The 16557-nt window shown below is 34.3% G+C and overlaps 1 protein-coding gene across 11 annotated transcripts in view; it reads right to left on the bottom strand.

Moving 5' to 3' along the window:
* The window catches only part of PPP1R13B (protein phosphatase 1 regulatory subunit 13B), a 240566-nt gene that overhangs the window by 22379 nt on the left and 201630 nt on the right, over positions 1 to 16557 (bottom strand). For 7 of the 11 annotated variants that reach the window (XM_072630082.1, XM_072630080.1, XM_072630079.1 and 4 more), the window contains exons 5-8: positions 6473 to 6574; positions 4578 to 4752; positions 2205 to 2401; positions 847 to 1011 (exon numbers count right to left, since the gene is read on the bottom strand). In XM_072630082.1, the coding sequence (XP_072486183.1) occupies positions 847 to 1011; positions 2205 to 2401; positions 4578 to 4752; positions 6473 to 6574 (639 nt within the window). Of the gene's footprint in view, positions 1 to 846; positions 1012 to 2204; positions 2402 to 4577; positions 4753 to 6472; positions 6575 to 10892; positions 15798 to 16557 lie in introns of those variants that run through there. The other 4 variants (XM_072630078.1, XM_072630084.1, XM_072630085.1 and 1 more) reach the window with 2 other exon arrangements.

Here is a 16557-nt window from a genome sequence, read left to right as displayed (position 1 = left end):
AACTTTATTTTTTAGTTTAGAATATCCTTTATCAAGGAAATTAAAATCAAATATGTCATTGCTAAAGCTGTTCATGGTTTCTTGGTATCCCTCAAAAGCACAGTCAACTTAATGGCCATGAATCGAGTGGACAGACTTTATGAAAATGCCAACAACAAAGAGAATTTGAAAGCAATGACTTCTTCCTCCAAATTTCACCCTCATTCTCCACTTCCTGCCCATCCAGAGAGGCAGTGCCAGCAGTGCCAAGCCACCAACCTGACAGGGAACATGAATTGGTGACAGAGCAATGACTGGTTTTGGAAGCTGAAAGGATATGGCCCCACTGATGCATTTCCTAAGAGAAAAGGCATTGGTGACTTGGATGCCACTAATTCTCTGTTATGTGCAACTTTTTCCACTTACTCCACACAAGAGGAACTGAAAATAAAAGAATTGATCCTCAGTACCAAGCAGTGTCTATGGTGCCACTTCCAGGCACTCTATTTTTTGATAGAGAAGGAAGACACCAGAGGGAGGAAAAAAAATAACAAGTGGCAAAGTGAAGAGGGGGACAGAATACGAGGAGAGAGAAGGGTCAGAGTATCTCCAAGTCAGAAGAGAAGAGAAACACAGGGTCCTTTATTTAGCCAGTGGTTTCAGATGCTTCACTGTCATCAGTAACCTCTGCTGCCAGGCTCTGCTACTGGAGTCTCATGGCTTTAAGGTTCCCTAAGCCACCAATAAGCAAATGAGAATTTTTGTTTTTAATGATTTTTACTGACTGGAGGGTAGAGATAGGAGGTAATTTAATTCAGAAAAAAATGTGCAATTTGGAGATGGGCCTTTTGTGAAAGTTTATCTTACAGGAATGTTTTCTTTTTGACGTGCCTGAATTTTTTTCCCATAAAGACGCTCACGAAGTTCATTGATTCGTTTATCCATCATAGCAACCTCCATATTACGTTTATTTAAAAGCTCCTTCTGCTGCTGGAGTTTGGAATTCTGTTCCTGATTAAGCTGATTCCGTATCTTAAAAAAAAAAGTGCAATTTTAATTACTTAAAAAGGTTATTAAGTCTTCATTTCCATGAGAAGTAAAAAAAACTAAAGATGATATTAAGTTCTGGTATGTATCATGCCTAGATTAGGTCCAGGTATACACTTATGTAGATGTAACTGACATGCTAACTGCTTCATACTTACATAAAAGGAAGCCAACAAGGAGTCCTTAGGAAGATATCTTTAAGTATTTACATAGTTCACAGAACACAAAGCAAGCACTGAAAATACAGGTCAAGTGAAAAATGATCTACATATTTTTCCCCACTGGTTCTATACTGTGAAGCAACTGGATCAGAACTCCTTCTGTTAGTCAATCAACTCATTTATTATACAAAGTTGAACTGTCTCATAGTGACTCTCACTCTCTATGTATAATACATAATACTACACAAATTTCAGTATTTTTAGGAAAGTCTATCTAAATGTCACTCATTTTCCACATGATCACACACTTCACTTTAAACAATTAAGCTCTGTAAAAGGATATCATGAATTCTTGCTATTTCCTTTTGCTCTATTATTTTAATTCATTTCAACAGATACTTATTAAATGCCTACTACATACAAGGCATTGGAAATGCAAAGATGAAAAATAACAGTTGGCTAAATATTATAACTTAATTTGAAAATTATGATAAAGGTATACGTTTTATGGAAAAAAGTAAAGCAATTAATTTAAATAATTTTAATAACTTTTTCAAAAAAAATTCCTCATGATTTTCAATTATTCAAATTTATTATTGAATTCCTTAGAGTCACATTAAAATTTAGTGTACAAGGTGACATTGGTACCATATGATTTTACATTTTTACATAGCTAAACAGTAAATCAGAGAGTGAGCATCAAATTTTATACTCATCCTGGGAATCTGGAAGAGCTGGTTTCAATTGCTACCTCTGATACATAGTATCTAGGTGACTCTGGGCCAATCACTTCCTCTATCACGGCCTCGGGCCAATCTCTCTAGGACTCTGAGTTTCAGACAAAGGGAACTTCTATATCCAGATTTCCTTATACCAGTAAAATCATTGATCCACCAGATTCAGTTATTCTACAAAATATACCATGTGAGAATTTGTTCTTAAGTGAGTGCCCCTGGCTTTGCTCCAGCGTGCTTATCTACTTCAGCACCACTCACTGCACAATCTCCAACAAGTTACCTGAAGCTCTTGGTATAATCTTTTCAACTCCACTGCAGCAGGTCCACTCAATCTGCCATTATATGCCTGGAATCCATTGAGTTTCCCTTTCTTTAAATCTTCCAGCTGTTGACTAAGCTGATCCACTCTTAGAATTGCAGTCTGTACCTCCTGCTTCTTTTCCTGGAACATGGCACTGAACCTTTCAATTTCAGCAGCTGTAATTGCCCCACCCCAAAGAAAAAAATAATCTAATTAAAATACTATAATAAAGAACCAACACAGTTCTGAAGGTATTGCTACATGCAAGCAAAGCTGACTTAAATCACATCAATCACGCAATTACACTATCACTTGACAGTCCAACATCCTAATCTCTAGGAATATGGCACAACTTTATGCACATACTTGATCTTAAGTTTAGGTTATCTCCATTGTACTAAAGGCATGAAATAGGTGGATTAAAAAAAACCTTTTTTATCTGATTTAAAAATATATTCTACTTTTGAAACAGATTTAATTACCTTAAAGACATGCCCATTAGTGGCAGAGGGGGGTCAGTCTGAAAAGCACAGTTGTGTCAAGTCAATACTGAGTCACACCATGAAAAAACTGGGGAAAATGCAAAATTACAGCTTTCACAATAATAGATGTTAAAGCATTAATAACTGGTGGAAGAGATAATAAAAGGCAAAATATTCTCAATTATACAAAATCTGAAGTATTTCTGCACAAAATGCTGTTAAACTAAGAAGATGAAATATATGGGAGGGATGGGAGAGATTTAGAGGAGAGACCTTTGCATTGAATATGCCTGATTAGAATCTGATATCCAAAATCTATAAGGAATTAGCAACTAAGACTGAATCATTTTGCCCAATACTGATGTGGGGTCACAACATACAAACTGTTGTCAAAAGAACACAACTATTAATTACCATCCTAAATCTCTTATGATCAAGGAAATAGAAATTAAAATTCTAAAATATCTCATCCATTAAGCTAGAACATATGTGAAAATGCACTGTCAGAGAAGTTGTGGAAAGCAAGCATATTAATTCATAGTGGAGGAAGTGATGAATTGATTCAGCTATCTGGAAAGTAATTTTGAATTATGCAAAACTGTTCATAAGCTTTCGGTGATTCCACAACTAGGACCACAAGGATGATATAGATGACCAAAAAAGAATTTATATATACAAATATTCATAGCACCACTATTTGTATTAACAAAACCCTGTAAAGAATGTGCCCAATAACTGAGGAATGGCTGAACAATCTATGAATGCAATGGAATATTAGTGACCATAAGAAATGAGGAATGTGAAGCATCAGAGAAACTTGGGAAAATTTGTATGAAAAAATGCAAAGTGAAGAAAAGAGAGTCAAAGAACAATATACATAGCAACTAATTACAACAATGTGCCCACATAGATAGGAAGTAGACCTGCTATTTCATTTGTATAGGGAAGTCCTGGGTAACCAAGTTCCCACTATGGAAACAGGTCAGCAGCACCTTCTCTGTAACTCACACTTAGGAATCTGCCCAGAGCACTAAGAGATCAAGTGACTTGCCAAGGTCACACTGCAACACATGTTAAAGGTCAGACTTAAAGCAGGTCTTCCCAGCTTTGAAGCTGGCTCCATTACATTATTACATCGTCAACATGGAGAAACAAAACTGCTCCAGGTAAGTACCAACTACAAAAGGTAACAATTCAAATAAGAAACTGTTTTCAAGGAATGTATTTTCTTAGGAAATATGAGAGTCAAAAAATTTTCAAAGACAGTTTGACAATATTTTACTGTGTGTGTGTGTGTGTGTGTGTGTGTGTGTGTGTGTATTTAATGAAGTTTGAGAATTTCAGCATTACACTGTTCAAAACAGATCAAGTTTAAGGCAAAACAGCCTTGGATTATTTATCCAAAAGGTTTTTAGTTTCTAAAGTAATTCAAAGATCTCATTATATATTAAGATTTTGTCTACAAGGAAGACCAATAGCATGGAATCTAAGAATAAATGAATGCTTAGGGTTGGAATGATCTTAGGACAGTATTTTCAGCTAAAAGGAACCTCAGAAATGGCCCGATGAGTTCAACCCCATTATTTTACCGATAAAAAGATTAAGGCCCAGAGAAGTGATGTGACTTGCCCAAGATCAGAAAAGAAATAAATTGTTCAGCCAGAAGGCAAACTCCAGGTCCACCCTATTATAACACTATCTAATAGCTCATCACTAATCTCACTAAAAAGAAAAAGAAAAGATATCCAGCATTTATTTTTGTTACTAAAATTGTCCCATAAATGAAGTTCATTTTAGATTTAAGGAAAGAAGAAGAGAAAAGAAAACACCCAGTCCCTGGTGTCTCTGAATTAGAAAACATCATACATACACAGGTTGCCATTCATGATTTTGCTGTAATCCACCTGCCCTCTCATGGCACGGATTTTCTTCAGCTTATTCTCTTGGGCCTCAACTCTTTCTTTAAGTTTCTGGAGCTTTTCATTTTCAGAAATAGACTGCTGCTGGCGACGTTCTTGTTGTTTTAGAAAATGCAAGCGCTGCTCCTAACAAAAAGAAAGTAGAAGAAAGTCTAATTTTGATGTTTTCCTAAGTTAATTAAATTTTAATTTACACAACAACTGGAACAATCAATTTCAGGGTCAACTACGTACATTAAAGAAATGCCAAGAAGATTATTGCACATGTTAGAGTACACAAAAATTGAATTATTTATTATAGGTGCCAGAAAGGAATGATTTTAAGAATTTAATTAGATACAAACTGACCTGTGAAATACAATGAACATACAATAACAATTTCTATGATGAATTTTTTTTTTAAAAAACCCAAGGAGAATATTATCTTAAATATACTCAATCCCAACTCTTATAGTCATATAATCTACTAAAAGAAGTTCATCTACATTCATTCTAACACATCTGTTAAGTTTCCTCCAAAATTAATTTCCTGCTTTTAGTAAAAGGTTTCCTGCTGTTACAAAATAGTTCCTTAAACACTGCTCAATTTCCCAAAGGAAATGAAGAACAGAGGATTTTAGACTGAAAAAGATAAGATCTACTACAAGATAAACTTCTAATTTGCTAAGAACCACTAAACAAATAAAATAGTGTATCTTTTGTTCCAGATGAATTTCTGAAAAGGTTAATAAACACAGCTTACAGTTTCTTCACTTTTTATAAGAGGATAATCCTTTTGTAATACAAAGCACAAAATATGCACACTGATGATGATAAATGACAATCAGTAGAAGAAAACACCAGGAACAGAAAAGCTTTTCTATCATATCAAAACCTATTTTGGGACAACATTAACACTAAAAAGTCAGTCAGTACATAAATGAAATTCACCAATTTGAAGATGGGTTATGAAAAACCAACTACACATTTTAAAAAACTGAACACTTCTTACACACTATTTACTAAGGGATTCTGTTTACATGTAGGTAAAGAGGAAAACATTTTATAAAAAGAATATTTGTGTTTAATTCACCAAATTATTCAATTCTAAACACCTAGGGTATTTTTAAAAATTAAGTGTCTCCAAAGTGCTAGATCTATATTAAATTTCTGTATGTTATTATTTACATAGAAGTAAATAGTAACCTGTACTTAATAGGAATTCAGTGGATTAAAAAAAAAAAAAACAAGCATTTTTTTAATTTAGAAATTCTCTTCAGACTGAGGCAATAATTTGAATACCTTCAAAAAGCTTGCACAATGTTACAAAATTGTATATCAATGTTCCTAACAGGTAACTTCTCCTCTAACCTGGGCTTGAATTTTTCTTAGCCTTTTGGCTTCACTAAAGAACATAAAACCAAAACAACCTTCTAACTTCAGTGCCAGTTGACCCACCACACTTCAATGTCACAGCGCCTAGAGAGAGCTGCTTTTTCATCACGCCCCATTTTGGAAGTTATCAACTGCACAAGCATAAAACCCCATTAAGAAAACTTCTTGTTCTTATCCTACATGAACATAGTGTAAATAGGAGAACAGAAATGACTGACAGGGAGAGAATTTTTTTTTTAAGGACAGAAAATTTATTTCAGAGGTGAAAAGAAAATTACAAAATGTTAAGAAGTTTTCAGTTCTGGCGGTCAGATGGAGTCCTCAGGAGCCCTACCCTGTCAGGTGGGGGAAGGTAGGAATACTTAACACCGTGCTGAGTGTCTGTGTATTGAGCATAATCAACCACGCTGACCACAACAGAAAGTTACTAAAGGCCCTAAAATCTTATCTCTGTTTTCATCTCAAAACTTACCTTGGCAACCAACATTTGCTGCTGATTTTCAATTTGCTGCTGCTGCCGAGCAGCCATATCCTGGAGTTCTGAAAGTGTAAGTTCAACCCGTGGATTCCCAACCTACAGAGAAAACACCACTCATATTAAAACATATTTCTCCAAGTGCTCAGAACTTCATGATGTTAGACTATAGACACTGGCATTCTTAAATTAAAGCATGCCCTCCAGTAGAAACATAATTGGAAAAATACATTCTTTTCAGAAGACTGTGCCCAAGTGCATGATTGTAGTGATTAAATATGAAAAATAATAAAATATTCCCATTAACAGATGAGTAATAGATATCACAGGCAGAAAATGTTATGAAAGATTTCTGACTTAGCAAAACTTTTTCAAAGCTTAATAATATGTGACAATCTTGTTTTAGGTTCTCAGAATGGTTACTTCTAAGGTTTTTGGCTAATTTAGCATGCCAAAAAATTTTAAATATCCAAGATCTGAAAATCAATATTCCACTCTCAGTGTAATATTCTAATCTCAAGAAAAAGAAATATGCTAAGGTTACATGAAAGAGGAAGTGTTTTGTCCTAAGGAAAACAAACTTTAAAGCCCTTCTTCTAAACAGAACTACACTAAAATTAGTGGGAAAAAGTCAAGACAGATAATTATACAAGAAAGCTTTCAAAAAAAACTTAAGTAAATCAAAGTAAAGTACTCTATAGGATTAAGTCACATTTGAACTTGCTATAAGATTTGATATGGCTTCAAAAGTGATGGCTGGTATTTGGTAGAAGAGACTCCCACTGAATATATCACACGTACCCCTGCTTGCAGGGTCACCTGTCCATATATCCCCCTTTGATTTATATCCTTTGCCCACAAAACCAATGACTATACAGCTACTCAACAGAACGCAGTATTCTTAATAGCTTATTGTCCTAATAGCTCCCTACCCCCATCTCCATTTTCCACCCATTTCATTACAAACTCATGTAACTGGCACCACACATCATTCTTTGAAATACTTTGGATATCTGAAGTGCCTTTGGAATCTAAGAATTTATAGCTTAAAAATACATACAAAACTTTAGATTTGTACACCCAGTCTCAATGCAATCTCCTAGTCAGAGACAGTAAGATGGTATAGCAGGTAGAGCTGGGCCTGGAGTCAGGAAGATCTGAGTTCAAATCCTTCCTTAGATCCTTACTAGCTGTGTGACCCTAGGCAAATATATTAACCTGTTTGCCTTAATTTTCTCAACTGTAAAATGAGGAGAATAATAACACCTACCCCACTGCCCCCAGGTTGTCATGAGGATCAAATGAGATAATATTTATAAAGAATTTAGCACAAGGCCTAGCACATAGTAGGCTAAACTTAATACTTATTTCTTCCTTCATCTCTTCCCTAGTCTATGTTATTATAAAAATCCTTGAAGGTTTAACTAGGCCAAGATCATCTACAAAAATGGAAGTTTCAAGCTACCCCATACAGCAATTTCCATGAAGAGAGACAGTTTTACTGAAGGGAAAACTAGTGTTGTAGTCAGTGAAACCAAGTTTATTTCTATTTTTACTATAAAGATACTAGCTTTAGAGAACACTCCAAATATGGCTTACACACATTAATGTGTAATGGAACCATGCCTCCCTGATTCTGAATATTAAGCTTCTTAATGTAACCAAGGATCATTTCTGTAATTGCCATCTGAAATGTTCTTTTCATAGGAATTATTATCTTGCTATGCATTCTATCAAATGAACTGGAAAATTGATTTTTTTTAACCCAAGTATACAACTTTACATTTACTCCTGTTAAATTTGATTTTATTCAGTTAAGCCCACTATTCTAAGTTGGTAAGTTTTGAAAAATGACTTTTTGTACTATATCAGCTATCTCTCCAAGATTATACATGTCTAGCAATATTCCACTCAAAATATTAGTTCTTTTAATATTCTACAGCAATTTTCCAAAACTTACTTATGATTTTGGAGTACAAAGCTTTTTTTGACTAGAGAAAAAAGCTATTTTAATTTAATAAATTGTGCATTTTTATATTTTAGTCTTAATGCTAAAATGACTTAATGACTTAAGATTGAAGATTAAGTGTAAATATCACTGGTGATTTATAAAATCAAAAGCAAACAGAAGGCACACGATAGAGGCAGCATGATGAGATAGCAATCTAAAATAAAGACCAAAGAAAAGCAACATTTTTCATGCACAAAAGAGAACCCAAGAAAAGACAGAAAGAATAAAAATTTACTTTTTAAATGCATGATCCTCTTTTTTTGCTTATACTATGTATATAGAAGTATTAACTTTATTCAGTGTTCATTAAATTTAGAATTTAAAAAAACTTCATTAGAAAACAATTGAAATAGTTAAATGGAGGGAAATAAGACGTTTAATAACGTGAACAAAACAGATTTTTAACTAAATTTTAAAAACTTTAAGTAAACAAATATCTGATTTTCTATACCACTGATTTCATATTTTGCTAAATGAGCAATATGAAAAAATACCTCCTCCCTTCAAAAAAAAAAAAACAAAACCCTACGATCTTCCTGTAAAATCCAGAAAATTCAAAGATGAAGGTAACAGTTATGCTAAAATTTCAAAGTTACTGGGATCCTTTAACATAATCAAATAATTTTCACTCACTTATAATTTGAAATTCTCTGGATGACACTGGGAATTCCCAATGGAACACTCTACTCTGGCTTTCCCTTTAGTTTAACAACAGAGCCATTTTACTCAGTTTCTTCCTTACTATCTATATCCAAATGAGATTGAGCCAGGGCTCCCTCGGAATCTTCAATATAGTTCCTTTTGGTTAAACTGTCAATCATATACAAGGTTATATCCTTATTATTAAATAAATGAGCAGAAAAGGCCACTCTTTTTCCCCTCATAAGTTAAGAGCAAGTCTCTCAATAAGAACAAAAAGAGGAAGGAAAAACTTTTACAAGACTGTAACAAATCCTCTAATGCTTCCCTCAGCACTAACTCTTAAGAGGTACATGAGACAAAAAGGAAATAGCTTTGCCAATGTACTTGTCAATTATTCTCAAAAATTATCTCTACTGTCAAGAGTCTTGGATAGCTCTGATCTAATGGCATTGTTTAATGGTCTAATGTCTTATTGTTTCACTTAAGATCAAATCATCCTGACTTGTTTGCTCTAAAAGAAAAACATACTTCTTTATAACCAATGTGGAAATAACTTCTTTACAACCAATAAATATCCTGCCTATTCCTTTAAAAACCCACAAACATAATGGCAACAGTGGTAAATTCACAGAATTATTCTGTTCAATGTCACATTTCTAAGTAGAAACTATTGATCCAATATGTCTTGCACTGTAAAAACTGAAATAAATTTTACTGTGCACCTAACAGATATGTGCATGTATGTATGTATATATAACACTGTGTATATATACGTATATATGTATATATATATATATACATATATATATATATATAAAACATCTTGTTATGCTTCTTATTCATTTGTTTACCTAAATCCTTTTTGACTTAAATATAACTAATGATATGTTTAGATATCACTGTCTTTTGGGGTAATATCCTATGAATGTAGTATTGCTATACCAAAAAATACATCCTTCTGTCTTCATAAAACTACCTATTAAACTTCATAGGGAACCCACTACAAAGGAAGAAATTTTGAACTAGAAAAAGGGCTCGAAAAACAACATCCTAAGAAAGCAGGTAGCAACATGACATATCAAGCAAGAATTTCAAATAACAGACAGATTGAGTGGTACATGTTAGCATCCTCACGATGCTCAAAAAAGAGCTGAGTTGGCAGTTCTTCTAAGAGCTTATGGAAAAACAGACAAACATCATTCAGAAGGAGAAGGCTTAGAAGGCTATACTAGCTGGTGTGTGTGTGTGTGTGTGTGTGTGTGTTCGTGTGTGTGCACTCATATGCACACACGGATACATGTTGAGTGGATGAATGAATAAATGCTAGCCACTGATACTGCTTTGGGAAGACCTGAAAAAGCACTGGAAGACAAATATTTCTGTTACTTAAAAGTATTGTTTTCTAGGACTTGTTCAGATGTTCCACTCGTATCTGATTCTTTGTCTCTTTGTAGGGTTTTCTTGGCAAAGATACTGGATTGGTTTGCCATTTCCTTCTCCAGATCATTTTACAGATGAGGAAACTGCGGCAAACAGGGTTAAGTGACTTACCCAGAGACACACTGCTAGTAAGTGTCTGAAGCCAGATTTGAACTCACAAAGATGAGTCTTCCTGACTTCAGGTCCAGCACTCTATCCACTGTACCACCTGGCTGCCCTGTCTTCTAGGATAATACCACATAATTCCAGATTTTAGGTATGGTTTAGGTTTTCTTCTTCCTGGGGTCAGGTAACATGGGTTTAAATCCCAATTCTGACACTTACTACTAGTGTGATGTTTGTCCATGTTCACCCAAAAGATTGCCAGAGAATGTCCACCTTCCATACGAGGGGCCTTCTTCACAATCTCCTGTCATGAAGGTGTAACAATGGAACATTGTTGTTGTGAAAGGCGGGGTGGGGGGAGTAGAGAGGAGAAGGACAGAGATGCTACTATCAGAGTTCTCAAAGAAGACTAACATAAATAACAAGCCATCTTATTATCTGTCCTGCCCCTGCATTAGCAGACCTCCATTCAGGTCTTCGAGGGCTACAGCTGCCAAGATTGGTGAGTGTGTGAGCAGAAAGTCACAGGATCCACTCTATTACGTTGGCCCCAGTCACACTTCATATTTCCTCCCCTTATCTTCTTCTTGACCTGACATTCCTCTATCCCAGCCCCACTCCTCTTTATTCCTTTCTATGCAATCAAATCTATAATCAATATTTCCATTAATATCAGAAAGACCATATCAAACCCCAAGGCTTCACTCAACAACCTAGTGACCTCTCAAGCCAAAATGTTTGATCCTTTCCTTTCACCATTCTCTCATTCAGGACTTACTAGCTGTGTGACCCTGTTCTCTCCCCAATTAGACTATAAACTTGACAACAAGGACTGTCACATTTTTGTATCTGTATCCCCAGCCCATAGCATGAAACTTGACATATACTAAACATAATAAATATTTCTATTTATTTCAGAGCCTGTGTTGTTTCCACACTTCTTCCTTTTATACCTTTTCACACAGAAATGTAAATAGATACCTTAATCACATGTTAATTTGTATTCTCTAAAACAGGTGATGTTGATTATAAGACCTAGCTAACCTAGTTCTGAGTTTCTCTAATACACTAGATGATCATAATATTCTCCATCCTTTAACTAAGACTTTTCAGTTTTTTAGACAGATATTCCACCCTGATTTGTACAAATTAGTGAGGTTTTTTAAATAAATAAAAATCCTAAAAGTCTAAATGTCTTTCATCCTCAAGTTTTTCCACTTCAAATAAGAAGCAAACTTTATTGTACAATTTGGAAGCCTTATGGTGATGCTCTCTGAAACAATAAAAGGAAAAACAAGTTCTGCTGGAACTCGAGCTATGAATTCTTATATAGAGAACAATGTTTCTAGCTTAATGATTTTACAAAAAACTTTGCCTTCTGGGTGCTTGCTTAATGATTTTATGTCAGACATGCTTCATTATCAAGTTGAAAAAATGCCAATAGCAAAAAATCTGTTTAAAATACGGAGAGGCCATTTTACTTTACCCATAGGGGGTATGGGAAGGAAAAGAAAAGGTCAGAGATCATCTGTACTAATCCCCCAATTTTTAAAGAGGGAGAAACTAAAGCCCAAATAAGGTATATGCTTTGTTCAAGTTCAAACCAGTTGGTATAAAAGCCAGAACTAGAATCCAAGTCTTCTAGTTCAAGTTCTAGTGTTCTTTTTTTCAAAATGATATGGTCTCCCAAAGAAAAGGACCTATTTGTACAAAAATATTTATATCAACTCTTTTTGTGATGTCAAAGAACTGGAAATTGATTATTGGGGGAAGGGCTGAACAAACTATGGCACAAGATTGTGATGGAATACTTTTGTTGATGAGCAGGGGGGGCTTCAGAAAGACTTGGGAAGACTAACATGAACTGTTACTGAGGAAAGTGAGCAGAATCAGGAGAACATTGTATCCAGTAACAGCAATATTGTATGATGATCAACTGCGAATGACTCAGCTACTGTGATCAAGACAATTGATCCAAGGCAATTCCAAATGACTCATGATGAAAAACACTATCCAACTTCATTGAGAGAAGTAATGAACTCAGAATGCAGACTGAAGCATCCTTTTTTTTTTTTTTTTACTGTTTTTCTCCTTTTTTTGTCTGTATTTTATTTTGCAACACTCAAAATTTCAAAAAATGAAGTACTACTAAATTTTAAACATGTAATTGATAATGTCATTTTCACCATGACAAAAACATTTAATCATTCTGAGATTCTAACTGAGAACCTAAATGTCACAGGACACATTTAATCCAAATTTTATCCACTATAACACACCTTTATTTAAAGAAAATTTTTACTGAAGGAAAGGGATCCCACTATCTCCTAAGGCCAAACATTCAACATTTGGATCCCTTTTTTTATTCTTAGGAAATTTTCTATCAACCTGCACCCTTGCAATTTGTACCCATTGTTTCTATTGGTTCTACTTAGCCACAAAGGGAACAAAGCTAATTCCTCTTCCAAATGCCATCACTTCAAATGCCTGAACAGATCTATTATTTCTTCTCTTCTCCATAAAAATCATTCCCACTTTCCCCTAGATTCTAATACACTCATTCCTCAAACCACTTTGTAATTAATTTTGTATAAATTATATATTATATACAATTTCATTTTTCTCTTTGTATTCTAGCACTTAATACACACTCAATAGTAGGCACTTTTAATAAATGGATAAATTAACTCACTCCTGGGCCCCCCCATCACCATTCTAGTTGCCCTCCTCTGGATACTTACCACTTTTATTTACATTACTCCAAAAATATGGCAAATAGATCTGAATACTTCAGAGAGATATATGGCCTGACAAAGGCAGAAGACATTAAGACTATCACCTCCAAATGCAGCTTAAACTTACATGAGTTTTGTTCTTGTTTCAGCCACCATGTAACTGTTAACTCATAATGAATTTACTACTCTTTAGCCACAACTCCAGTCTCATCTTGTACTAGTAAAGTTGTTTTGCTTTTTTTTTTTTTAAACCCCAGTGCAAGGTGTTACATTTGATCTTATTAAATGCCATCTTCATAGATCTAGCCCCAAATGATCCAGTCCAGGGGTTTGCCAGTTACTGCAGCCTATTTTAGCATGCTAGCAAGCTGAGAATGTTATTTAACATTTAAACATTTAATAAAATGTTATTTAAAATGTAAAACCCATTCTTAAAACCCAGCTGTACAAAAACAAGGGATGGGCCAAAAGTATTTTGCTGATCCCAGTTTTAAGCAATCAAAATCTTTTTAGATCCTGACTGGCATCAACCTTGGTAGCTATCCCCCTCGGGTGTGTGTCATCTGCAAATCTTATTAAGTCATGACATTCTACTACTGCCCTCCTTCTTAAGTCCCAGCCATCACTCTGAGGGTCCAGTGATTCATCTAGTTATCAATCTACTTACTATTTTGCTGAAATCTCTCCATATTTTTAACAAAAATAACAGCGATTTTGTCATATGCTTTAATAAAATCTAAGTAAACTATCTAAATCACTCCTTGACCATGGAGTCTGATCACCTTCTCAAAAAAAAACCAATGACGTTAGCATGGTTCTTGATAAAGCCATGCTGGCTCTTATGTAATCACAACCTTCCTTTTCCAGACATTCACTAAAAATCCCTTTAATAATATGTTGCATCTGTTGCTGAGAATTGAAGTCAAGCTCACTGGCTTACGGCTTGCAAGTTCTGTTTTCTTCCCTTTTAAAAATAATCAGGTCATTTTGACCTTCTTCATTACTCTGTCTTGATTTCTTCAAAAATTGCCCTCAGTATAGCCTCATCAATAACATTTATTCTGCTTCCTTCAGAAGTGGTTTATCTAGGTCTGGCGACTTGAAACCAACCACAACAGCTAGGAATTATTTTACCATTTCTCTACTTATCTTGAATTTTAACTACATATTAGCCACTCTTATCCTGTCCTCTCTGTTACACAGGTTTATTCTCCTTCACAAAGTTGGGGGAAAAACCACCATAAAAGGAGAACGATTTCACTTCCTCTCAATCATCTTACAATCTCAGTGTTTTCCTCAACTCTGTATATTCATTCATTTCATATGTCCAATCAATGATCAATAATTATCATTTCTACTACTACAATATTTCTCATATAGATCCCCTTCTCTCCACCCACATAGCTCCCATCCTAGATGAAACATTGTTCTCTCTGTTGGCATATAGGAACAGTCTCCTATTTGGGGTCCTCCTACTTATAATATTTTTTTTCCTCTTTCCAGGCCATCCTCCACAGTAAAGCCCAGTCTGATGTCACCTCTCTGCTCAATAAATGCCAGGAGTTCCCTATAACCTTTAGGATGAAATACAAACTCCTCTGTCCAGTTTTTAAACCTATTCACAACCTGCCCCTTCCTACCTTTCCAGTCTTCTTACACGTCACTCCTCTCTATACAGTCTATACTCCAACCACAACTGCTCTATACTTGCCTTTTCCTAATACAGCATTAAATTTTCAATAAACTGAAAACACAGTAATTTAATCTATTGCACCAAATAGACCTACTAGAAGGAAATTTGTAATTATCCATGATCAAGTGACAATAGGACTATTTTTTGAATTACCTAAATGTGGATAAGTCTTGATCTCATTAAATCTGAATCTAAATAACTATTATTCTGGTATCTATAACATATATAATTTGATAAATACGGTTTTGAGCTGGAAAGGGCCTCCAATCTAGTCTAATTCTGTAAAGAGTAAAGAAGACAATAGAACTGAAGCATATGAATAAGTTATAAGAATAAGATAATGCTATTTTTATTGAGGCTTTTCTCCCAGATAGTAATTTTACAAATGAATATGAAATAACTTGCCCAAAGCTCACATAGATAGTAAGTGACAAAGTCAGGATTTGAATCTAGGTCTACTGACTCTAAATCTTTCTTCAGTATTCCAAACAGTAAATATTCTACTTAAATGTAAAAACATGCTTTCTGATTAATATTTTCCAGCATTCTCATACCTTACAATGAGTGATCCCAGCAAGGTAGGTAAACAAGTATTCCAATGAATTTAGAACATGAAATTTCAAAAACATTTATACCATTTAACTCAAGGAAGAAAAACAAGGATTATACTTATCAACGGTACTCATAGAAACAGAAATGAAATTATCTAATGACAATTTTGCAGGCTAGTGAGAGAAAATTATTTTTTAAAAAGATGCTAAATTACACTTTATTAAATAAGAAATAATTATATTATGTATGAAAAGCATTTGTTATCTATAAATAAGTTTTTTAAAATCCATATAAAGTTGGTCACAATTTAGGCACACTTTCCCATTCTGTAACATCCTTTTTCAAATACAGTTTAAATAAGTCAACTTAAATCCCTCCCTACGATTAAAAAATTATGATGTCATGACTCATTAAATAATGAAAACAAAAAAGGGAAGTACATTTGAGGAGACTACAAGGATTAAATTTTCTAAGGTAATAAGAAACAACTCAGCTGGTACTAGAAACTAGGAAAACTTTACAGCCTAAATCAGTTACATGATATGGTATGTATCAGATATTTTTATTGTCCCCTCAGGGTAATATTTTTCAATGTTTATAGGATAGGGATGAACACTATATGTAAGAAAATCATATTATAAAGATTCTAAAAACAAAGAAACAAATATTGATTGGTGACATGTAGGTCCTATTTCAAGCCTCTAATCAAAAGTATTTGTTTTTTTTCTTTTTGTCTATGCCTGTGATTTTATTGGTACAATGAACACCCAGTAAGGAAATCCCCTCTGGCAATGTATACCTGCATCTTCAGAATCTTAAGACAGTTGCAGAGGATCATAAGGCAAAGGATCATTAATTTTTTTTTTAATGTCCAAAAATTATTGAGATCTGGCTTGAAGTTTTA

Source organism: Notamacropus eugenii, chromosome 1 (genome assembly GCF_028372415.1).
Source record: "Notamacropus eugenii isolate mMacEug1 chromosome 1, mMacEug1.pri_v2, whole genome shotgun sequence".
Lineage (NCBI taxonomy): Eukaryota > Metazoa > Chordata > Mammalia > Diprotodontia > Macropodidae > Notamacropus > Notamacropus eugenii.
The sequence above is the reverse complement of the archived record's forward strand: the minus strand, read 5'-3'. Positions and strand labels throughout refer to the sequence as shown.